We start from the raw sequence: 18606 nt of genomic DNA, 5'->3' as shown, positions 1-18606 counted from the left end.
CCTGAACGTCTCCTTTCTAGCGCTTGTGGGGGAAGCACTCACAGGACCATGGTTCACTTAAGCGCCTCCTGTCTAACAGATGTTCCTCAGACTTTACTTGTATGGCAGACAGCTGTAGCCTTTTTCCTTCTGGCTCCCACACGTCGATGCTGGGGCCTCCGAGCCTTAGTTGGGTACAGAGCATTTATAGCTGCTACTTCCCCCGGTTTCTGCTGCAGGAACATCAGTGTCCCTACAAACTCAGAGACCGGAATCGGGACCATGCGCTCCAGCTAGGAGTGAGCCTTAACTCTGCTCATCCTCCAGCTCCCCTTCTCACGTCCACACACTTCCCCTTCCCTGCACAGAGTGCCCTAACTTACCTCCTCCCGACCACAGAGAGCAGCTCCTTAGCAGTCAGGTTCAGAGGTCTCCCTGCTAGCCTGGAGTGGGAAATGTGTTGTGTGTTGGTTTCACTGCTAGAGAGATCCTTCGTTGCTCCCAAGCTTGACAACACACTCCCTAGGAGGAAGGTAATGCCACAGTGGCGACCGTACTCCTGGGGACGCCACAAGTGCACTGAGGCCCAGCCACTGCTGGATGATGCTGCTGGTCATTGACCCAGACCACTACATTCCCCTCGCACTCTACACAGCCAGAATCTGACCCAGAGGAAACTCAGGTTCCCCTTCCCACATACTATACCACCTTAGACGGTGACAAAGAGGAAGGTGCATATGAAAGTGCAGGTTCCTTGAGCAGGTGGGGGGGCATAGTCATGGGCGATGGCACTGGCACAGGGCACCGCATAGTACGCAAAAGTGTCTCTGCCGGTGGGAGGGCCTAAACAGCCAAGTGCAGTGAGATGGAAGATGGGGACGACAAGGAGTTCAGAGTAGTGCTGGGATTCCCTAGCAAGGAGACTTATGTAATTGTTTTCAAGGTTGGGACAGCAATTTTTGGGGAGCACTATACTCTTGTGAATGATATATGGGGCCCACCATACACTGGAGCATTCCAAAGGTGGACATCAGACACTGGAGCAGCATTTACAGGGCCCATTATACACTAGAGCAGTAGAAATGGGGCCCATTATATATGGAGCATTATTTGGGCCCATAAGACAGTGGAGCTTCATCCATTGGGACCAACATATACTATAGCATTATGTGGAGCTCATCATATACGGTTTGAAACATTACATGGGATCAATGATTCCATATGGAGAAATATATGGGCCTCATTACTCTGTATAGCGCACTAAGCGCTGGCCATAATACTGTATGGAGTTATATACTGTCCGTTTTTGGAGGTATTGGAGAATTTAAAATGGATATCAGTCATGAGATGTAAGAAGTGAAATATTTTTCATTGTACTATACTGCTATTTCTCTGCCGTATCGGAGCATCATGAGTTGTGGTATGTGTTAAAGGGGCGCTCTTTGGCCCTGGGCCCACGAAAACCTGGAGCCACCCCTACCCCCCACAACTGTAGCCAAATAACCCCCATTTTTCAGTACGTAACTAGTATTATGAAGTAAATTAAGGTTGACAAGCTTAAGTAATAAGAATTGATGCTTTTGGCATTCAAATGGGCACTGTAGGTGTGTTTCCTGTCCTCCTCTCACTGCCGACTTTAATTCCCCATTGACTTACATTGGGTTTCGTGTTTCGGTCGGACCCCCGACTTTTCCCTACAGTCGGTCGATTTTGCTCGACCCGACTTTTGGAAAAGTCGGGTTTCATGAAACGAAACTCAACCCTAAAAAACCAAAAGTTGCTCAACTCTAGTCAAAATAATAAAAAAAACAAAAAACAGTGCTTTCAGACCTCAAATAATGCAAAGAAAACAAGTTCATAATCATTTAAAAACAACAATACTAATGTTCTAACTCGGAAAGAGTTCAGAAATCAATATTTTGTGGAATAACCATGATTTATAAAAACAGCCTTCATGCCTCTTGGCATGCTTTCCACCAGTGTATCTCACTGCTTCTGGCACACAAATTTATGCAGTTCTTCTTTGTTTGATGGCTTGTGACTATCCATCATCCTGTTGATTACATTCCAGAGGTTCGGGTCAGGAGAATGGGCTGCCCATGACAAGGTTTTGATGTGGTGGTCTCTTAATTTTTTCCAGAGCTGTAAATGTATATAATTAATTTTTCGTGACATACTGTACTTCAGGTTAGTGGTAAAATTTATTTGATATAACTTGCGCTTATTAATAAAAAAAAAAGGGAGATTTGGAAATAATTTAGAAAATTTTGCAATTTTCAAACTTTTAGTTTTTGTACCCTTAAGGCCTGTTTTACACTTCCGCTTTCTGGCGTCAGTCAAAATCCATCAAAGAGTTTAAAAAACGGATCCTTTGCAGATTGCAAAACCACCATGGCTACTTACCGGTAGCCGTTTTTTCCGGAACCCATGACAGCACACCTGAGAGAGAGGAATCCGCCCCGCCAGGACAGAAACCTACTGAAATATAAGGGGCGGCACCTCTTCTCCGCTTCAGTTGGTTACAGAGCATTGAGAGGACTTCCCGGTTAGTTACATGTTTATCCAACACCACATCACACAAATACACCCTACTAGTGTGCACACCCATACGGTGAAAAAGGGGGGGGGTATGCGGGTGCGGTCATGTGTTCCGGAAAAACCGGCTACCGGTAAGTAACCATGGTGGTTTTCCCTTCATCCATGACAGCACACCTGAGAGATTTTTGGAGACTTCGAAACACCTTAGTGAGGGACCACCGCTTGCAGCACCTTTCTACCAAAGGTTAAGTCAGGAGAGTAGGATAGGTTTAATCTATAGTGCTTAAAGAAGGTTGATGGTGAGGCCCAGGTAGCGGCCTTACAGATTTGCTCAATTGATACCTCTGCCTTTTCAGCCCAGGAGGTCGCCACGGCTCTGGTGGAATGAGCCTTAATGCCGTCAGGAATCGGAACACCACTAGCTGAGTAGGCTACACTAATGGCCTCCCTAATCCATCTGGCAATAGTCCCTTTTGATACTCCAAAGCCCTTTCTGGCACCCTGGAAGGCTAAAAATAGGGACTGGGACCTCCTACACTGGCTAGTTACTGACATATATACTAGCAGGGCCCTTTTAACATCCAGTTTGTGGAATTTCTCCTCCCCTGGGTTTTTTGGATTCTCACAGAAGGAAGGGAGGACAATCTCCTGGCTACAGTGGAATTCTGATACCACTTTAGGTAGATAAGCGGGGTCTGTTTTTAGGATGACCCTGTCCTGGTACACCTGGGTATAGGGTGGATTCACTGAGAGGGCCTGCAAGTCATTTACTCTACGGGCCGATGTAAGGGCCACTAAAATAATGGTCTTTAGGGTAAGATATTTTACCGGCAGTTGTTGAATTGGTTCAAACGGCTCTTTCGTAAGGGCTTCTAACACCAAGTTTAAATCCCACGGGGCTATTCTTGGTAATGGAATCGGTCTGGACCTAAGGCAGGATATAATGAATCTAGCTACCCATCTGTTTGCCTCTATGTTGCAGTTTTATAGTGCGCCCAGTGCGGACACCTGAACTTTAAGGGTGTTGACCGCTAGACCCAGTTGTAATCCTGCCTGTAAGAATTCCAAGATGGCCTTAATCGGGGGGCTTTTGGTCTAACGGCTTCCCCAGGAACTGTAAAAAATTATTCACTAACTGATTTAGGGTCCATTCTCCTTGCCTTAAGGCCCCTTTACATTTAGCGATGCACCAGCGATCCGACCACGATATGACCCGGTCAGGATCGCTGGTGCATCGCTAAATGGTCGCTAGTGAGCTGCCAAACAGGCAGATCTCACTAGCAATGTAGCGACGCAGCAGTGGTTGTTACTTACGTTTCACATGCAGCGATGCTCACGTCCTCCCGCCCGCGTCCACACGTCGCTTGTCGGCGCCAGCAGGAAGTGCCCGACAAGAAGTGGACCCGGCCGATCTCGCGTGATCAGCGACAGACAGCGGTGGAGCCGGTCGGAGGTAAGTATCACACATAGCGATATCGCTAGCAATATCGCTGCTGCGTCACAAAATCGGTGACGCTTTAGCGATATCGCTATGTGTAAAACCCCCTTTAGTATATTGCGGCTCAGGAAGTCGGCTTCTACGTTTTCTACCCCTCTTATATGAAGTGTCATCAGGGAGAGTAGATGTCGCTCTGCTCTGTGAAAAATCTCGTTCTGGCCGCGTTCATTAAGGAGTGTGACCTTGTTCCCCCCTGGTGGTTGATATACGCCACTGTCACTTTGTTGTCCGTCATGATCCGGACATTGCGGCCTATTAGACTGGGAATAAAGATTTTTAAGGCTTTGTTTACTGCCCGTAGTTTTCTTAGGTTAGAGGATGCGTTTTGCTCCTGGGGCCCCCAGGATCCCTGTGCCGCCTGTCCTCTTAGGTGCGCCCCCACCCCGAGGAATTGCGTCTGTCAGAATTATGTCGGACACTGGTCTGTGCCACAACATTCCTGACATCAGGTTTGTCTTGTCTAACCACCATCTGAGAGAGTTTTTGACCTTTAAGGAAAGCTCCAGCCTTCCTTCCAAACGCCCTCTTAGCGATTTCTGTGCTGATAGAATTTCTGCCTGAACTTGACGGGTATGAAATTGTGCCCACCTGACCGCTGGAATACATGCTGTCTGGGTGCCTAGTAAGGACATCGCGCCTCTCAGGGTCGTGTGAGGTTGGTCTAGGGCCGCCAAAGTCATATTCCTCACCTTTTCCATCTTGGCTTCTGGTAACAGACAAGTTTGTTGTTCTGAGTCCAGGATGAACCTTAGAAAGATCTGTCTCTTTAGGGGTTGCAGTTTTGATTTTTTGATGTTTACCATCCACCCGAGTCTCTGTAGAGTATTTGTTACTCTTTCTACCTGCTCTGTGCAGTGGTGTTGAGTTGCCTACTATTAGAAAATCGTCCAAATAGGGTATTATAACTGTGTTGTGGATTCGGAGGAAGGCTGTCATCTCCGCTACGACTTTCGTAAACACTCTCGGGGCTATGGATATGCCAAATGGAAGGGCTCTGAATTGAAAATGCCTGAGATTGCCCTGGATGTAGAGAGTTACTCTTAAGTATCTTTGATAGTCTGGGTGGATCGGGATGTGATAATAGGCATCCTTTAGATAGACTACGGCCATAAAAACAATTGTGGTGTAGCAGCTTTATGGCCGAAGTTACCGACTCCATTTTGAAGGTCTGGTTTTCTATCCACTAATTGAGGCCTCTGAGGTTTATAATTGTTCTGAATGACTGGTCTGGTTTTTTTATCAGGAAGAGGGGTGAGAAGAAGCCCGTTCTCTCCTGTCCACTTGGGACTTCGGTCAGAACGCATTTGTCTAGCAGAGATAAGATTCCTGACTCCAGGGCCAATTGTTCCTCTATCCCCTCCTGACAAATGATGTTCTCGGCCGCTGAAAAAAACGGGATCTTGAGGCCTTTTCTTATGATGTTTAAGATCCAGGCATTGGAAGAGATACATTCCCAGGCCTGGGAAAAGAGCATCAGTCTCCCCCCTACCGGGATGTCGGCGTCGTTGTGGGGATTTTTTTGCGGATGAGGTGGCTCCTCCGAACATGAATCAAGACTCTTTCTTCCTTTTGTCCTCCCATCTTTTCCTATCACCCGGAGGATGGCCCCTGTTGAATTTTCCTCTCCGAAAAAACGGCCTTCTTTGATCTCCTGGAAACCTGGGGAAGCCCTTCTTTCTATCACTTGCTTTTTCCAAGATGTCATCTAGATTTTTTCCAAATAAAAATTTTCCGTCACACGGAAGAGAGCACAACTTAGCTTTAGATTATAGGTCTCCTGGACAACCTTTAAGCCTTAATGCGTGCCTTGCGGCGTTTGATAACCCTGCTGCTCTCGCCGTCAGTCTCATGGAATCGGCAGAAGTGTCTGCCAAAAAAAGCTGCTGCCCCGTGTAGAAGATACATATCCGCCAGAATTTTTTCCCTCGAGACCTTTGAAGCAAGTTTGTCTTCCAGCTGCTGTAGCCAAATCATTAAGGAACGTGCTGTGCAGGTGCCAGCTATTGCCAGTTTTAGTCCTCCTGCCGCCGCTTCCCATGTATGTCTTAGGTAGGAATCCACTTTTTTATCCAGCAGGTCTCTAAGGACACCTGAGTCTTCCAGGGGCAGGGCCGATTTTTTGGACGACCTAGACACTGCTGTGTCAATCTTTGGGACCTTGTCCCATATTTCCGCGTCTTTATGTTCAAAGGGGTATCTCCTTTTAGAGGAGGAGGGAAGTGCTCCTGATCTCTCAGGCTTCTTCCATTGTCTTTCAATGATTGCCTGGACGTTCTCATTGACTGGAAAGGTGCGCTTCTTTCTATCCTGCAGACCCCCGAACATGAAGTCTTCTAGAGACTTAGTAATTTTTTCCTCCTGTAGGCCCATGGTTACCCTAATGGCTTTGAGGAGGGCATCCGTATCCTCTATCGGAAAACACGGCTTGCCACCCGTGTCACTACCCGAAGAGGAGGACAGGTGTTCGGCCTGATACTCAGCCGAGGAGGAGTCTGATGAAGAGTTAGGGGAATCTTTCCTACTCTTTTTCTTCCTCTTTAACAATAACTTTAAGAGAGCCTTCCACCTCAGACCTGATGACTGATTTGAGGTTGGATGCAAAGCTCGGCGCCTTCTCCGCCATGGTTCGATAGATACAGCTGGCACAAAGGTCCTTCTGCCAATCTCTCGCTAGGGGGCTCTTACAAAGGGCACAATCCCTATTATTTCTCTTGCTCCCAGCTTTTTTGGCCTTTCCCTAAGGAAAATAACACACAAGAAGGACCCTATTAACATCATTCTAACATTCACGGAGATCACCACCCATAAAGTCGGGTACCGGATTCGGAGCTCTCTGGACATTTGAGGAGTCTCCCGACCTGTGGCTCGGGCGACTGCTGCTTTTGCCGCTTGAACAGCTGCCATGCTTGCGAGCGGAGGTTTGTGACGGGGGCAGAGAGGGTGGAGACGGTGAACGTTCCTGCTCTGACCCCATGGTTTTACCTGGCCGCACTGCCGTCCTTCCTCCTTTAAATAGGTCCCGGTGAGCATTTCTCCTTTTTTTTTCTCCCCTCCCCCCTGCGACTGCCGGCCGCCGCTATTCTTCTTAATGCGGCCAGCGTCGCACCAGGCGCCATCTTGCTGTCGCATCTGTGACGTCAGCCGGCGCGCTCCCATGATGCCCTGTGCCGCTGATGTCAAACGCCGGAAACCTCCCCCGGCTCTCCCTGTCATGCCGTGAGGGAGAAGGATCGGGCATGTGTGAGGGGAGGGAGGCACGGAGGAGTGCCCCGGATCAAAGAGGCCGCCTAACCGCACCCGCACGAACCCGGAGCCTGCAGGAGGACCCCAGGGACTGCGTTTCCAGGCGAACGACGGCCGGCGCTGCAGGTAAGTCGACCTGCTCTTCCCGCGCCGGGACGGCCCCGGGCTCCTTCATCCATGACAAGCACCACCGCTGTCAGACTGGGATTCCCTTCCTAGGACAGGAACCCAACTGAAGCGGGGGAGAGGTGCCGCCCCTTATATTTCAGTAGGTTCCTGTCCTGGCGGGGCGGATCCCTCTCTCTCAGGTGTGCCATCATGGGTGAAGGGAAAAAACTGATGCACCGAATCCGGTTTTTGACGGATCCGTCACAGCAGCTATTGTATGAAATTTAAAGGAACAGAAGTCTGAAAGGAGAGGGAGAGAGATTGAGAGGGAGGGAGAGAGAGTGAGTTTTTTTGTGCCAGAACGGGTTTTGGGGTTAAATTTAAGGAATGGAAATTCTTCCAGGCATGCTCAGTTTAACAAAACGGAATCTGTCAACGGATTCTGTCATTTAATGGACAGGGACGGATCCGTCGCCCATAGACGTCCATTCTACAAGACAACGGACAGCGACGAATCCGTCACTGACAGCCTTTTCGACGCAGACAAAAAAACGTTCCTATGGACGTTTTTTCTGCCAGACGGACAACTATTTTATGATGGATCCACCGCACAATGGACGCAACATGGAAGGCCATCCGTCACAATCTGCCGCCAATACATGTCTATGGGGAAAAAGACGGATCCGCCAGGCAATTCTGTCAGATCAGTTTTTTTCCCCAAATGGCGGATTGTAACTGATGCCAGAAAACGGAAGTGTGAAACAGGCCTTAATCAGAAAGTCATATCGCACAAAATAGTTAATAAATAACTTCCCACATGTCACACAATTTTGGAAACTTTTTTTTTTTTTAAGACGTTATAAGGGTTAAAATTTGACCAGCGATTTCTCATTTTTCCAACAAAATTTACAAAACCATTTTTTTTTAGGGACCACCTCACATTTGAAGTGAGTTTGGGGGGTCAATATAACAGAAAATACAGAAAAGTGACACCATTCTAAAAACTGCACCCCTCAAGGTGTGCAGAACCACATTCAAGAAGTTTATTAACCCCCCAGGTGCTTCACGAGAATTAAAGCAATGTGGAAGGAAAAAGAAACACTTTACTTTTTTCACAAAAAGTTTACTTTGGAATCAATTTTTTTTTTTTCACAAGGGTATCAGGAGAAAATGGACCACAAAATTTGTTGTGCAATTTCTCCTGAGTACGCCAATACCCCGTATGTGGGGAGAAAGCCACTGTTTGGGAGCGTGGCAGGGCTCAGAAGGGAGGGAGCACCGTTTGATTTTTTGAACGCAAAATTGGCTGGAATCAATGGTGGCACCATGTCGCGTTTGAAGACCCCCTGATGTACCTAAACAGTGGAAACCCCCAATTCTAACTCCAACACACCCCTAACCCTAATCGCAACCCTAACCCCAACCCTAACCACAACCCTAACCACAAACCTAACCCTAGAACACCCCTAATCATAACCGTAATCCCAAGACAACCCTATCCCAACCCTAACTTTAGCCGAACCCCAACTATAAGCCCACCAATAACCCTATCCCTAATGGAAAAATTAAAATACATTTTTTTATTTATTATTTTTACCTAACTAAGGGGTTGATAAAGGGGCGTTTGATTTACTATTTTTTTATGTTGATCAGTGTGATAGGGTCAATCACTAGGATTAAAATGAACCAATAGGCGGGTGCACTGCGCATAAGCCTGCCATTTTCTTCGTGGAAAAAAACGCCGGTGGCCGTTGGGGATGCAGGAAGGTACAGGGACACCGGGAGGAATCAGGGGACACCATTTCTCTATCCTCTGATGTGCGATCACATCAGAGGAGAGAGAAATTAAATGGGAAATCAGACTTTTTTTTTGCTGTGCCATTATTCTGTGAACAACGGTGATCGCAACACTGGAGTCGGTAAAAACCGATCTGAATCATGTCCTCTGGGGTCTCAGGTACCCCCGGTAGCCAAGACCCCGGAGAAATTCTGGGAGGCGCTATACACTTATTTCTCAGTGCAATTAAACAGCAGCGCTGAGGTATAAGCACCCTTAAATGTCGCCGTGAAAAGGTGAGTCGGCGGTTGTTAAGGGGTTAAGAAAATGCATGGAATTTTCCCCAAAAAGGTCAAACTGCAGACTAGTGTGAGTGGCTGTCCAACAAAAATGGGATTGTTTGTAATAATCAAAGTTAAGGAAAAAAGCTGCCCTTAAAGGGAACCTGCCATGTCCTATAAAACTGTCCCTAATGTCATGTTAATGATTCACATTGCATCATTGACATGTTTATCTCAAGCCAAACTTCCCAATATTTAGAGCAAAGCATTAAGTTACGTACTGGTAACTGTATTTTTCAGAAGCCCATGACAGCACCATGAGAGAGGGGATACGCCCTTCAGGAACAGGAAATCTACAGATTCAAAAGGGCGGCACCTCTCCCATGCATCAGTTTGATTACAGAGCTTGAGAGGATCTCCATGGTTAATGGCACATAATATATACACAAACTGAACAATTTAACCCACGTGAAAAACTTATAAGCAGAAGAAGTGCGCACCTACACATGAAGGGAGGTAACTAAGGGTGCCGTCATGGGCGTCCGAAAAATACCGTTACCGGTACGTAACTTAATGCTTTATTCGGACTCCATGACAGCACCACAAGAGAATTGCAGAGATGTAAACACTATCTTAGGGAGGGACTACAGCCTGCAGAACCCTTAACCCGAAGGTGAGATCAGCGGAAGCACCCATGTCTAGCCTATAATGATCAAAAAAGGTGCAAGGTGATGACCACGTAGCCACCTTACATATGCAGTCGATGGAAACTCCAGATCTTTTTGCCCAAGAGGTTGCCATGGCTCGGCTGGAATGCTGCGCCCTTAAGTTCTGCAGAGCCAGGCTGTCACCTGCTGTATAAGCTAGAGAGATAGCCTCCCTAATCCATCTTGCTAATGTACACTTTGAAACTCTAAGACCCTTTCTAGAGCCTTGGAAGGATATAAATAAGGAGTTGTCTTTTTTCTAGGAATTAGTGACAGAGAGATACTCTAATAGACACCTTATAACATGAAGTTTTTCCTCCTTCTGGTTAGTGGGGTTAGGGAGGAAGGAGGGGAGAACTATCTCTTGTGTCTTGTGGAAGTCTGAGGCAACCTTATGCAAGTAGGCATGGTCTGGTCTAAATACTATCCTGTCATCTAAAATCTGCGTGTAAGGAGGGATTCTAGAGAGCACTTGGATATCGCTTATTCTACGTGCTGATGTAATAGTTACCAGAAAAGCTACCTTGAGGGATAGAATCTTAAGTGAGGCAGATACCATGGGTTCAAACGGAGCCTCAGTCATAGCCGCAAGGACTAAGTTCAAATCCCATGGTATGCACCTTACCCTGTGTATGGGCCTAAATCTGTCAGCTGCTTTAATACATCTGGAGATCCAGTAATTTTTAGCGATATCACAACTAAATAGGGCACCAAGGGCCGAAACCTGCACTTTCAGGGTACTAGTAGCAAGACCTAATTCAAGACCCCTGTGCAGGAATTCTAGAATCTGCCCTATAGGCACCCCCTCTTCGGCTTTAAGGTCAGAAGTGGCTAGGAATTGTCTCCAAGTTCTAGCATAGATTTTGGTTGTAACAGATTTCCTACTCTTCAGAAGGGTGTCTATTAGATTGAGGGAGAATCCTCTATCCTTCAATAACGCCCTTTCAAATTCCACACTGTCAGGTGGAGCCCTGCTACTCGTGGGTGATATACTGGACCCTGGAAGAGAAGATCTGGAAGATCTGGAAGTACCCAGGGATCGCAGACTGACATTGTCCTCAGCCATGAAAACCAAGCCCTTCTGAGCCTGAAGGGGGCAAGTAGTATAATCCTTGCCCCGTCTTCTCTGATCTTCCTTACTACCAGAGGTAACAGGGATAATGGGGGAATGCGTAGGCCAGATTGAAATCCCACTTCTTCAGGAAGGCATCCACCATAAGAGGTTTTCCCCCCAGATTCAGAGAACAGAATTGTTTTACTTTTCTGTTTTTCCTGGTTTTGAAAAGGTCTATGTCCGGTTGACCCAACATGCGGACAATTTGGCTGAAGATAGCTCCATTCAGACACCACTCTCCCTGCCTTAATGTGTTGCGGCTTAGAAAGTCTGCTGTGGTATTATCTTCTTATGTGTAGCGCTGTTAAAGATAGAAAATGTCTTTCCGCTATATGGAAAAGTCGTTCTGCTGCTTCCATCAGGGCTTCGGATCGGGTCCCACCATATAGGCCACTGTTACCTGGTTGTTTGAGAGAATTCTGATATGGTGACCCTGCAGGTATACAAGGCGTTTTTTATCGGACAGCTCTACCGCCGATAATTCCTTCAGGTTGGAACTTTCTACCTGGGGATCCCATTGTCCCTTGACCACAATATCCCCCATATGGGCCCCCCACCCCAAGGTACTGGCGTCTGTAGTTACTATACGGGATATGCGATTCTCCCAAGGGACTTCTGAGGACAAGCTATCCTTACTAAGCCACCAGCTTAGGGAACTTAAGGCAGATGGACCCAATGTCATTCTCCCGTGTAGGGACCCCCCCAGGGCTCTATCATTAAGTAAAACATCAAGGGCACTTGTGTGAAACTGATCCCATTTGACGGCTGGGATACATGATGTTAGGGAACCCAATAGGGACATGGCCTGCCTGAGGGTCATGGAGGGTCTATTTACTGGCTGCAAAACCCGATGACGAAGGTGAATAATTTTGTCGGGAGACAACATTCCTGATCTTCTGAATCTAAAATAAGGCAGAGGAATTGCTGAACCTTCAAGGGTTGTAAACAGGATTTTTCAGAGTTTATCAATCAACCTAAGTGTTCTACAATGGATATAGACCTTTCTACCTGGGAAAGGCAATGATCTGCCAAACTGCCTATAATCAAGAAGTAGTCTAAGTAGGGAACAAACAGGATGTCTGACTCCCGAAATTGGGTCATAACTTCAGAAATCAACCTTGTGAAGACTCACGGGGCTACTGAAAGGCCAAAGGGGAGGGCTCTATACTGGAAAAATAGGATTATGCCATCCATGGAAACAGCCAGTCTCAGGAAGCATTGATAATTTTCATGAATAGGCACATGGTAGTACGCGTTCTTTAAATCTAAAACCGCTATAAAACAGTTTTGAAACATCATTTTTAATGCCGAGCCAATTGTTTCCTTGTTAAAGGGTCAAGTTACCAGAAACCTATTGAGGGACAGAAGATTGATGATGGGTCTTGTAAGAGTTATCCGGTTTCCGAACCAAGAACAGGGGAGAATATAAACCTCTACCCTCCTCAGATTCCGGAACCTCCACCAGGACTCTTATGGCATAACAATAAAGTAACTTGGCGCTCAACTGAATTGTCCTTTTTAAGTGAAGTTTTTATTTATGTGCAGTCCTACAAAAAGACGTTTCGGCCTACACTTGGCCTTCGTCAGTCCGACTGCTGTCTATATAGTATGAACAATTGTATCTCTACGAGCAAAATAATTTTTTTGTAAGTTCCTGCTTCCAAATATGGTGTAGGCATATAGCAGGCTTCCAGCTACCCTTAAGGTGTGCTGTACTGGTAATTCAATTAGATGCAATATATTCCATAAGGAAATGAGGAGAGGTTCCCGCTGGATTGCTGAAGCAATTTGCCTGTGGAAGATGTCTGTACTGAGGCCGGTGTAAAAATATACCTGTAGAAAAGGTCTGTACTGAGAACGGTAGCAAAAGGCCCGTATGGGGCATAAAATAGTAGCTTGCAGGTGTGCAGGTGAGACCGGCAGCCTAAGGCTAATATGGGGCCTACAGAAGTAGGTTGCAAGTGTGCAGGGCTGACCGCGGTATCCTACACCATATTTGGAAGCAGGAACTTACAAAAAAATTATTTTGCTTGTGGACATACATTTGTTCATACTATATAGACAGCAGTCGGACTGACGAAGGCCAAGTGTAGGCCGAAACGTCTTTTTGTAGGACTGCACATAAATAAAAACTTCACTTAAAAAGGACAATTCAGTTGAGTGCCAAGTTACTTTATTATTATTCACTTGGGTCTGGGTAACCTACTTGTGCACCTTGTGGTAGTGCCACACTATACTTGACACAGTTCTTATGGCATAACTTGACAATCTCTGTGTCCAGGGCAGACTGTTCTATATGAGAGGGGCGGACAGGAGTTATATTGAATTTATCTCCTGGGACCGAAAGGAATTCAAGCTTTAGTCCTGCGGATATCACGCCCTGCACCCAAATGCTGTTGGCGATACAAGACCAGGCTGGATAAAAGGCCGACAATCTACCCCCTACAGGGACCGCTAGTCTTTGGAGTGTTTTTTTTTCGTTCCCGCAAACAATGCCTAAAACATAAAGCCAGTACCTCTCTTCTTCCTGTCATCCCACTTGGAACGGTCCCTTGTCGGTCTTCCATGACCAAATTTTCTCCTGCTTAAAAGTTCGTTGGTAAGAAGAGGAGAATAGGTTGGGGAATCTTTTTCTTATCCCCTGCCTTATCCAGCAGCTCGTCCAGGACCGAGCCAAAGAGATATTCCCCTTCACACGGAATAGCACATAACTTAGATCTTGCTCTGATATCGCTTGGCCAGCATTTTAACCACAGCGCTCTGCAGGCCGCGTTGGAAAGACACGCTGCTCTTGCCGCCATCCTGACTGAATCCACCTAGGCATCTGACAGAAATGATGCGGCCCCTTGAATTGTTGGAAGGGCTCCCAGAATTGTATCCCAAGGTGCTCCCTCCATCAGCTGAGACTCGAGTTGGTCCAGTCGGACCATCATTTATCTGGCCGCACAAGTGGACGCCACTGCTGGCCACAGGGATCCGGCCGCCATCACCCAAGTAGCCTTAAAGAAAGATGTCCATCTTTCTTTCTAGGGGATCTTTAAGGGCCCCCATATCCTCAAAGGGCAGGGAAGATTTTTTTGATGCCTTGACTACCACTGCATCTAATTTAGGGGCTTTATCCCAGACGTTAATGCCCGGGTCATCAAAGGGATATCTCCGCTTAAGGGCCGGAGGTAAGGAGCCCCTCTTTTCCAGCCTCTTCCACTCCCAGAGAAACAGCTCTTGAATTTTTTCATTCAAGGGAAAGGATCTACATTTCTTTTGATCCAATCCCTTAAACATGATTTCTTGCATGGACAGTTCTGGCCTGGGTTTCACTATGACAATTGTTCCCCTGACCGCCTTTACAAGTTTATCCACACAATCTAGGGGCAGGCAGAAGCGACCCTAGTCTTCCTCGGTTGAAGAAGCTGAGAGGAATGATTCAGAGGACTCCTCATTCCTCCTCCATTCTACCGACGAATCTGATTCTGGAAGATCCTTACGCCTAGAAATTTCTCCTTGAGTCAGGGATTTTATGGACTCCCTCACTTCTGTCCTGATGATGTCCTGCAGACTCGAGGTGAAGTTGGGAGTCTCTTCCGCCACCTGAGGGGGGATATTAAGGGGCAATATAGACTACCTAGAAGCTAACGCTGCTCCCTCCTCCCCTTTCCTGAGACCTCACTATCTGCTGGATACAGGGGGCATAATCTTTTTGGACAAGAGTACGGTAGTGGGCATCCACAGAGGGCGCATTCTCTGTGCCTTGCCTCATCTGTGCACTTCTTCCCCCTAGGAATAAAAACAAAAGGGGAGGCTGCATCACTGAGTGAACATTCACGAAGATCACTTACCAGTGTTTGCAGAAATAGGTACCGGAATACGATGGGGGAATTTCACAGCCGATGCTGCTGACAGTTGTCTGGAAGAGCTCCTGCGGCTGGATCAGGCACTCAACTAGCCACGACTTGTACCATCCCGGCTTTTCTGTCGGGCCCGAGGCTTCTCTGCAGCGTGCTGATCTGCATCTTCCTCCGGCTGCAGTGGCTGCTGCTGCTCACCTTCCATTGTGAAAAATGGGCCTGAAGCATGGACCTCCCTGCCTGTTGGCCATATATACTTCCCCCTGGTATCCGGGTCGGCAGGTGATGCCGCGTCCCTCCACAGCATCCCCTGCCCCGCAAGTGCCAAGTCCCAGTGGAACCAAAATCAGGGCTCTGGCCCCCTGGATGTCGGCCGCCATGTTCCCGGCTCCAGAAACCCCCCCCACGCATGCGCAGAAAGGGAGCCGGCGCTGGTGACCCGGAAGCGCCCGCCGTCCCCACCCCCCGACGTCACCCGGCAACAGCCGATGATGCCGAACTTATCACATGCCACTCTGGGACGCCCAGAGAGGAGCCTCACAAGCCCCGCACCAACACAGCCGCACCCAGGATAACACAAAGCCTCACACACCGCCAGAGCCACAGGGAGCAAATGAGTATAGTTACCTCGGAGCCGGCTACTTCCGGAGACGGCGATCCTCCGTACCCCACTGCCTGCTGCTCGCTCACTGCCATGCCGTTCATCGAGGACCACCGTGGCGCTTCCAGTACACCTGTACCAGTCAAGGTAGGAGACCCCCCGCTATCTGAGCCGACCAGCCGGGCCTGGGGACGCCCTGTAGTCTGTAGGAACTAGAACCAACTGATGCGTGGGAGAGGTGACGCCCTTTTGTATCTGTAGGTTTCCTGTTCCTGAAGGGCAGATCCACTGTCTCGTGGTGCTGTCATGGGAGTCCGAATAAAAATCTTTTTTTTTACTTTGATGATTGCCCCACATACCTTGTGTTTTAGTCATAGGAGTGGGCAACTTTAGCTTTTCAGTCATGGTCAATCAAATGTGTTTTGAAATTCTCCACATCCATCGAATTAGCATTGCTTCGCATCACTGCTCCCTACGTCACAATAATCTCCCAGCAGATCCCGTGCTTGCCCAATGATGCTCAGCTTTCCGGGCATGCAAACAATCTGGGTGTACGTCCCAGTTTCAAATCCTATGTGTGCATGCTCCGGAGCCACTGAGCGTCAGCATGATAAGGGAGAAGACAGGCGCGCATAGCGTGCGCACTCAATAACTGTCATGTGGCCACTGACGCTCAGTGGCTCAGTGCGCATGCCCGGAAAGCTGGGTGTCATTCAGCAAGAGCAGGATCTGCTGGGAGATTGCAGTGACGGAGTGAGCAGTGACAGGAAGGAATGCTAATGGGTATGGAGAATTTCAAAAGGCATTTGATTGACCATGACTGAAAAGCAAGAGCTGCCCACCCCTATGGCTGAAACACAAGGTATGTGGGCAAGAATCAAAGCATAAAAAGTGATTTTTGCGATAATACTGGGGATGTTTTGCTTGAGACAAACACGTTAGTCATGCATTGTGAATCACTAACATGACATTGGGGGCAGTTTAATAGCAATAAAGGACGTGACAGGTTCCCTTCAAGAAACATCAGCTTCCACCTTATTAAGTGAAGGTCATTTGTAAAATGAAAGTAGCAGCAGTTGCTTACTTTCACATTGTACTATTTTAGTAAATTTCCCTCAAAATATGAATGTATCCTTATGCAGATAAAATAATGAAAAAACTTCAACAATTAAATTTGCAAAGCATCATAGATTAGGAAATTAAAACTATTATTTTTCTGTACCCGGCAATGTCTTTTCTTCACTCCATTCACTCCAGAAGAAATTCTCTTTTCTTTGGTGTTCATTCGGTAAGCCGAATGCACTTTGATGTAATTTGACTCGCACTTTAGCTGTGTACGCAACATCGGGCAGTGCATTGGGAATTTCCTTACTGTTACCTGAATCAATCTAAAAAGAATATCACCACTTATTATAATATTAAACAGAATGCAAACTGAAAATACACAGTGTATACAGAGGTTCGCTGGCGATACTTGCCTTAATTACCAATAGTGGACACATTTTTTAATATAGTGTTTTGTAAATCAAAATGAGCAGAGACAGGCTGTCCTTATAAGTGTCAGCAGTGTCCCGTGTTTATAAATATATCATGACACAATAGTTTTTTAACTTACAGACCTTATATACCAGGTCTTTAGACAGTCCAAAAATATACACATTTTTGAGAGGCATGCGCCTCTTGAAATTCGATCAAGTGCTTCAATGTAACTATTTATGACCAGGAGACAACTTTTAAAAATATTAAATTAATGAAAATCCAAAAGACTAAAAAAATTGTACATTATTTAGTCTTTTGGTTACTTATACATCATGCAATACCATCAGGGAGGCATCTGATTGAATCCAAATTTATTGTGCAGCAGAAAAACAAACCCAAACATACAGCCAATGTCATTAACACCTATCTTTAGCATAAAGAACAAGGAGAATTTCCCCCTCTATTCCTCCTTGGTAAGGCCTCATCTGGAATACAGTGTCCAGCTCTGGGCACATTTTAAAAAAAGACAGTGAAAAACTGAAGGAAATTCAGAGAAGAGCTACCAGGATGGTGAGTGTACTGCAGATATGTCTTACGAGGAACGGTTAAAGGGAACCTGTCACCAGTTTTGGCCAATATAAGTTAAGGCCATCACCTTTCAGGGCTGATAAACAGCATTCTATAATGTTGTATATAAGCCCTAAACCAGACCTGTAAGAGAAGAAAAATAACTTTTATTATACTCACCTGTGGGGTGGTCAGGTCCAAGGGGTGTTGCTGGTCCTGGTCCGGCGCCTCCCATCTTCATGTGATGCCGTCCTCCTGCTTGCTTCGTGTGGATGACGCGTCCCTGCGTCATCCACACAGTCTCCTCTGCATCACACTCATGCGCAGACGTACTTCTCTGCCCTGTTGAGGGCAGAGCAAAGTACTGCAGTGTGTCAGCATCGGGGCTCTCTGACCTTTCCCGTCTCTTGCACACTGCAGTACTTTGCTCTGCCCTCCACAGGGCAGGGGAGGTAGGCCTGCACAGGAGCGCGACACGATGCATGCAGGAGGACAGCATCGCATGAAGATGGGAGGTGCCGGACCAAGACCAGCAATACCCCTCGGACTGAGCCGCCCCGCAAGTAAGTATAATAAAAGTTATTTTTCTTCTCTTACAGGTCGGGTTGGGGGCAGATATACAGCATTATAAAATGCTGTATATCAGCCCTGAAAAGTGATGGCCGGAACTTATATGGGCCAAAACTGGAGACAGGTTCCCTTTAAAGGATCTGGGAATGTTTAGCTTGTAAAAAAGAAGGCTAAGAGGAGACTTAGAAGCTATCTACAAATATCCAAGGGCTGTCATCGTGAAGAGGTATCTATATTCTCACTTGCACATGGAAACACGAGAAGCAAAGGAATGAAACTGAAAGGGAGAAGATACAGAT

The 18606-nt window shown here is 46.9% G+C and overlaps 1 protein-coding gene across 3 annotated transcripts in view; it reads right to left on the bottom strand.

The window, feature by feature from the left end:
• The window catches only part of LOC141048095 (interleukin-13 receptor subunit alpha-1-like), a 142785-nt gene that overhangs the window by 31722 nt on the left and 92457 nt on the right, over nucleotides 1-18606 (bottom strand). For all 3 annotated transcript variants that reach the window (XM_073543488.1, XM_073543485.1, XM_073543484.1), the window contains exon 8: nucleotides 16914-17079. In XM_073543488.1, the coding sequence (XP_073399589.1) occupies nucleotides 16914-17079 (166 nt within the window). The remainder of the gene's footprint in view (nucleotides 1-16913; nucleotides 17080-18606) is intronic.

The sequence above is a fragment of the Dendrobates tinctorius genome, unplaced genomic scaffold, assembly GCF_039654945.1.
Source record: "Dendrobates tinctorius isolate UK_male_01 unplaced genomic scaffold, ASM3965494v1 ptg000133l, whole genome shotgun sequence".
Classification (NCBI taxonomy): Eukaryota; Metazoa; Chordata; class Amphibia; order Anura; family Dendrobatidae; genus Dendrobates; species Dendrobates tinctorius.
The sequence above is the reverse complement of the archived record's forward strand: the minus strand, read 5'-3'. Positions and strand labels throughout refer to the sequence as shown.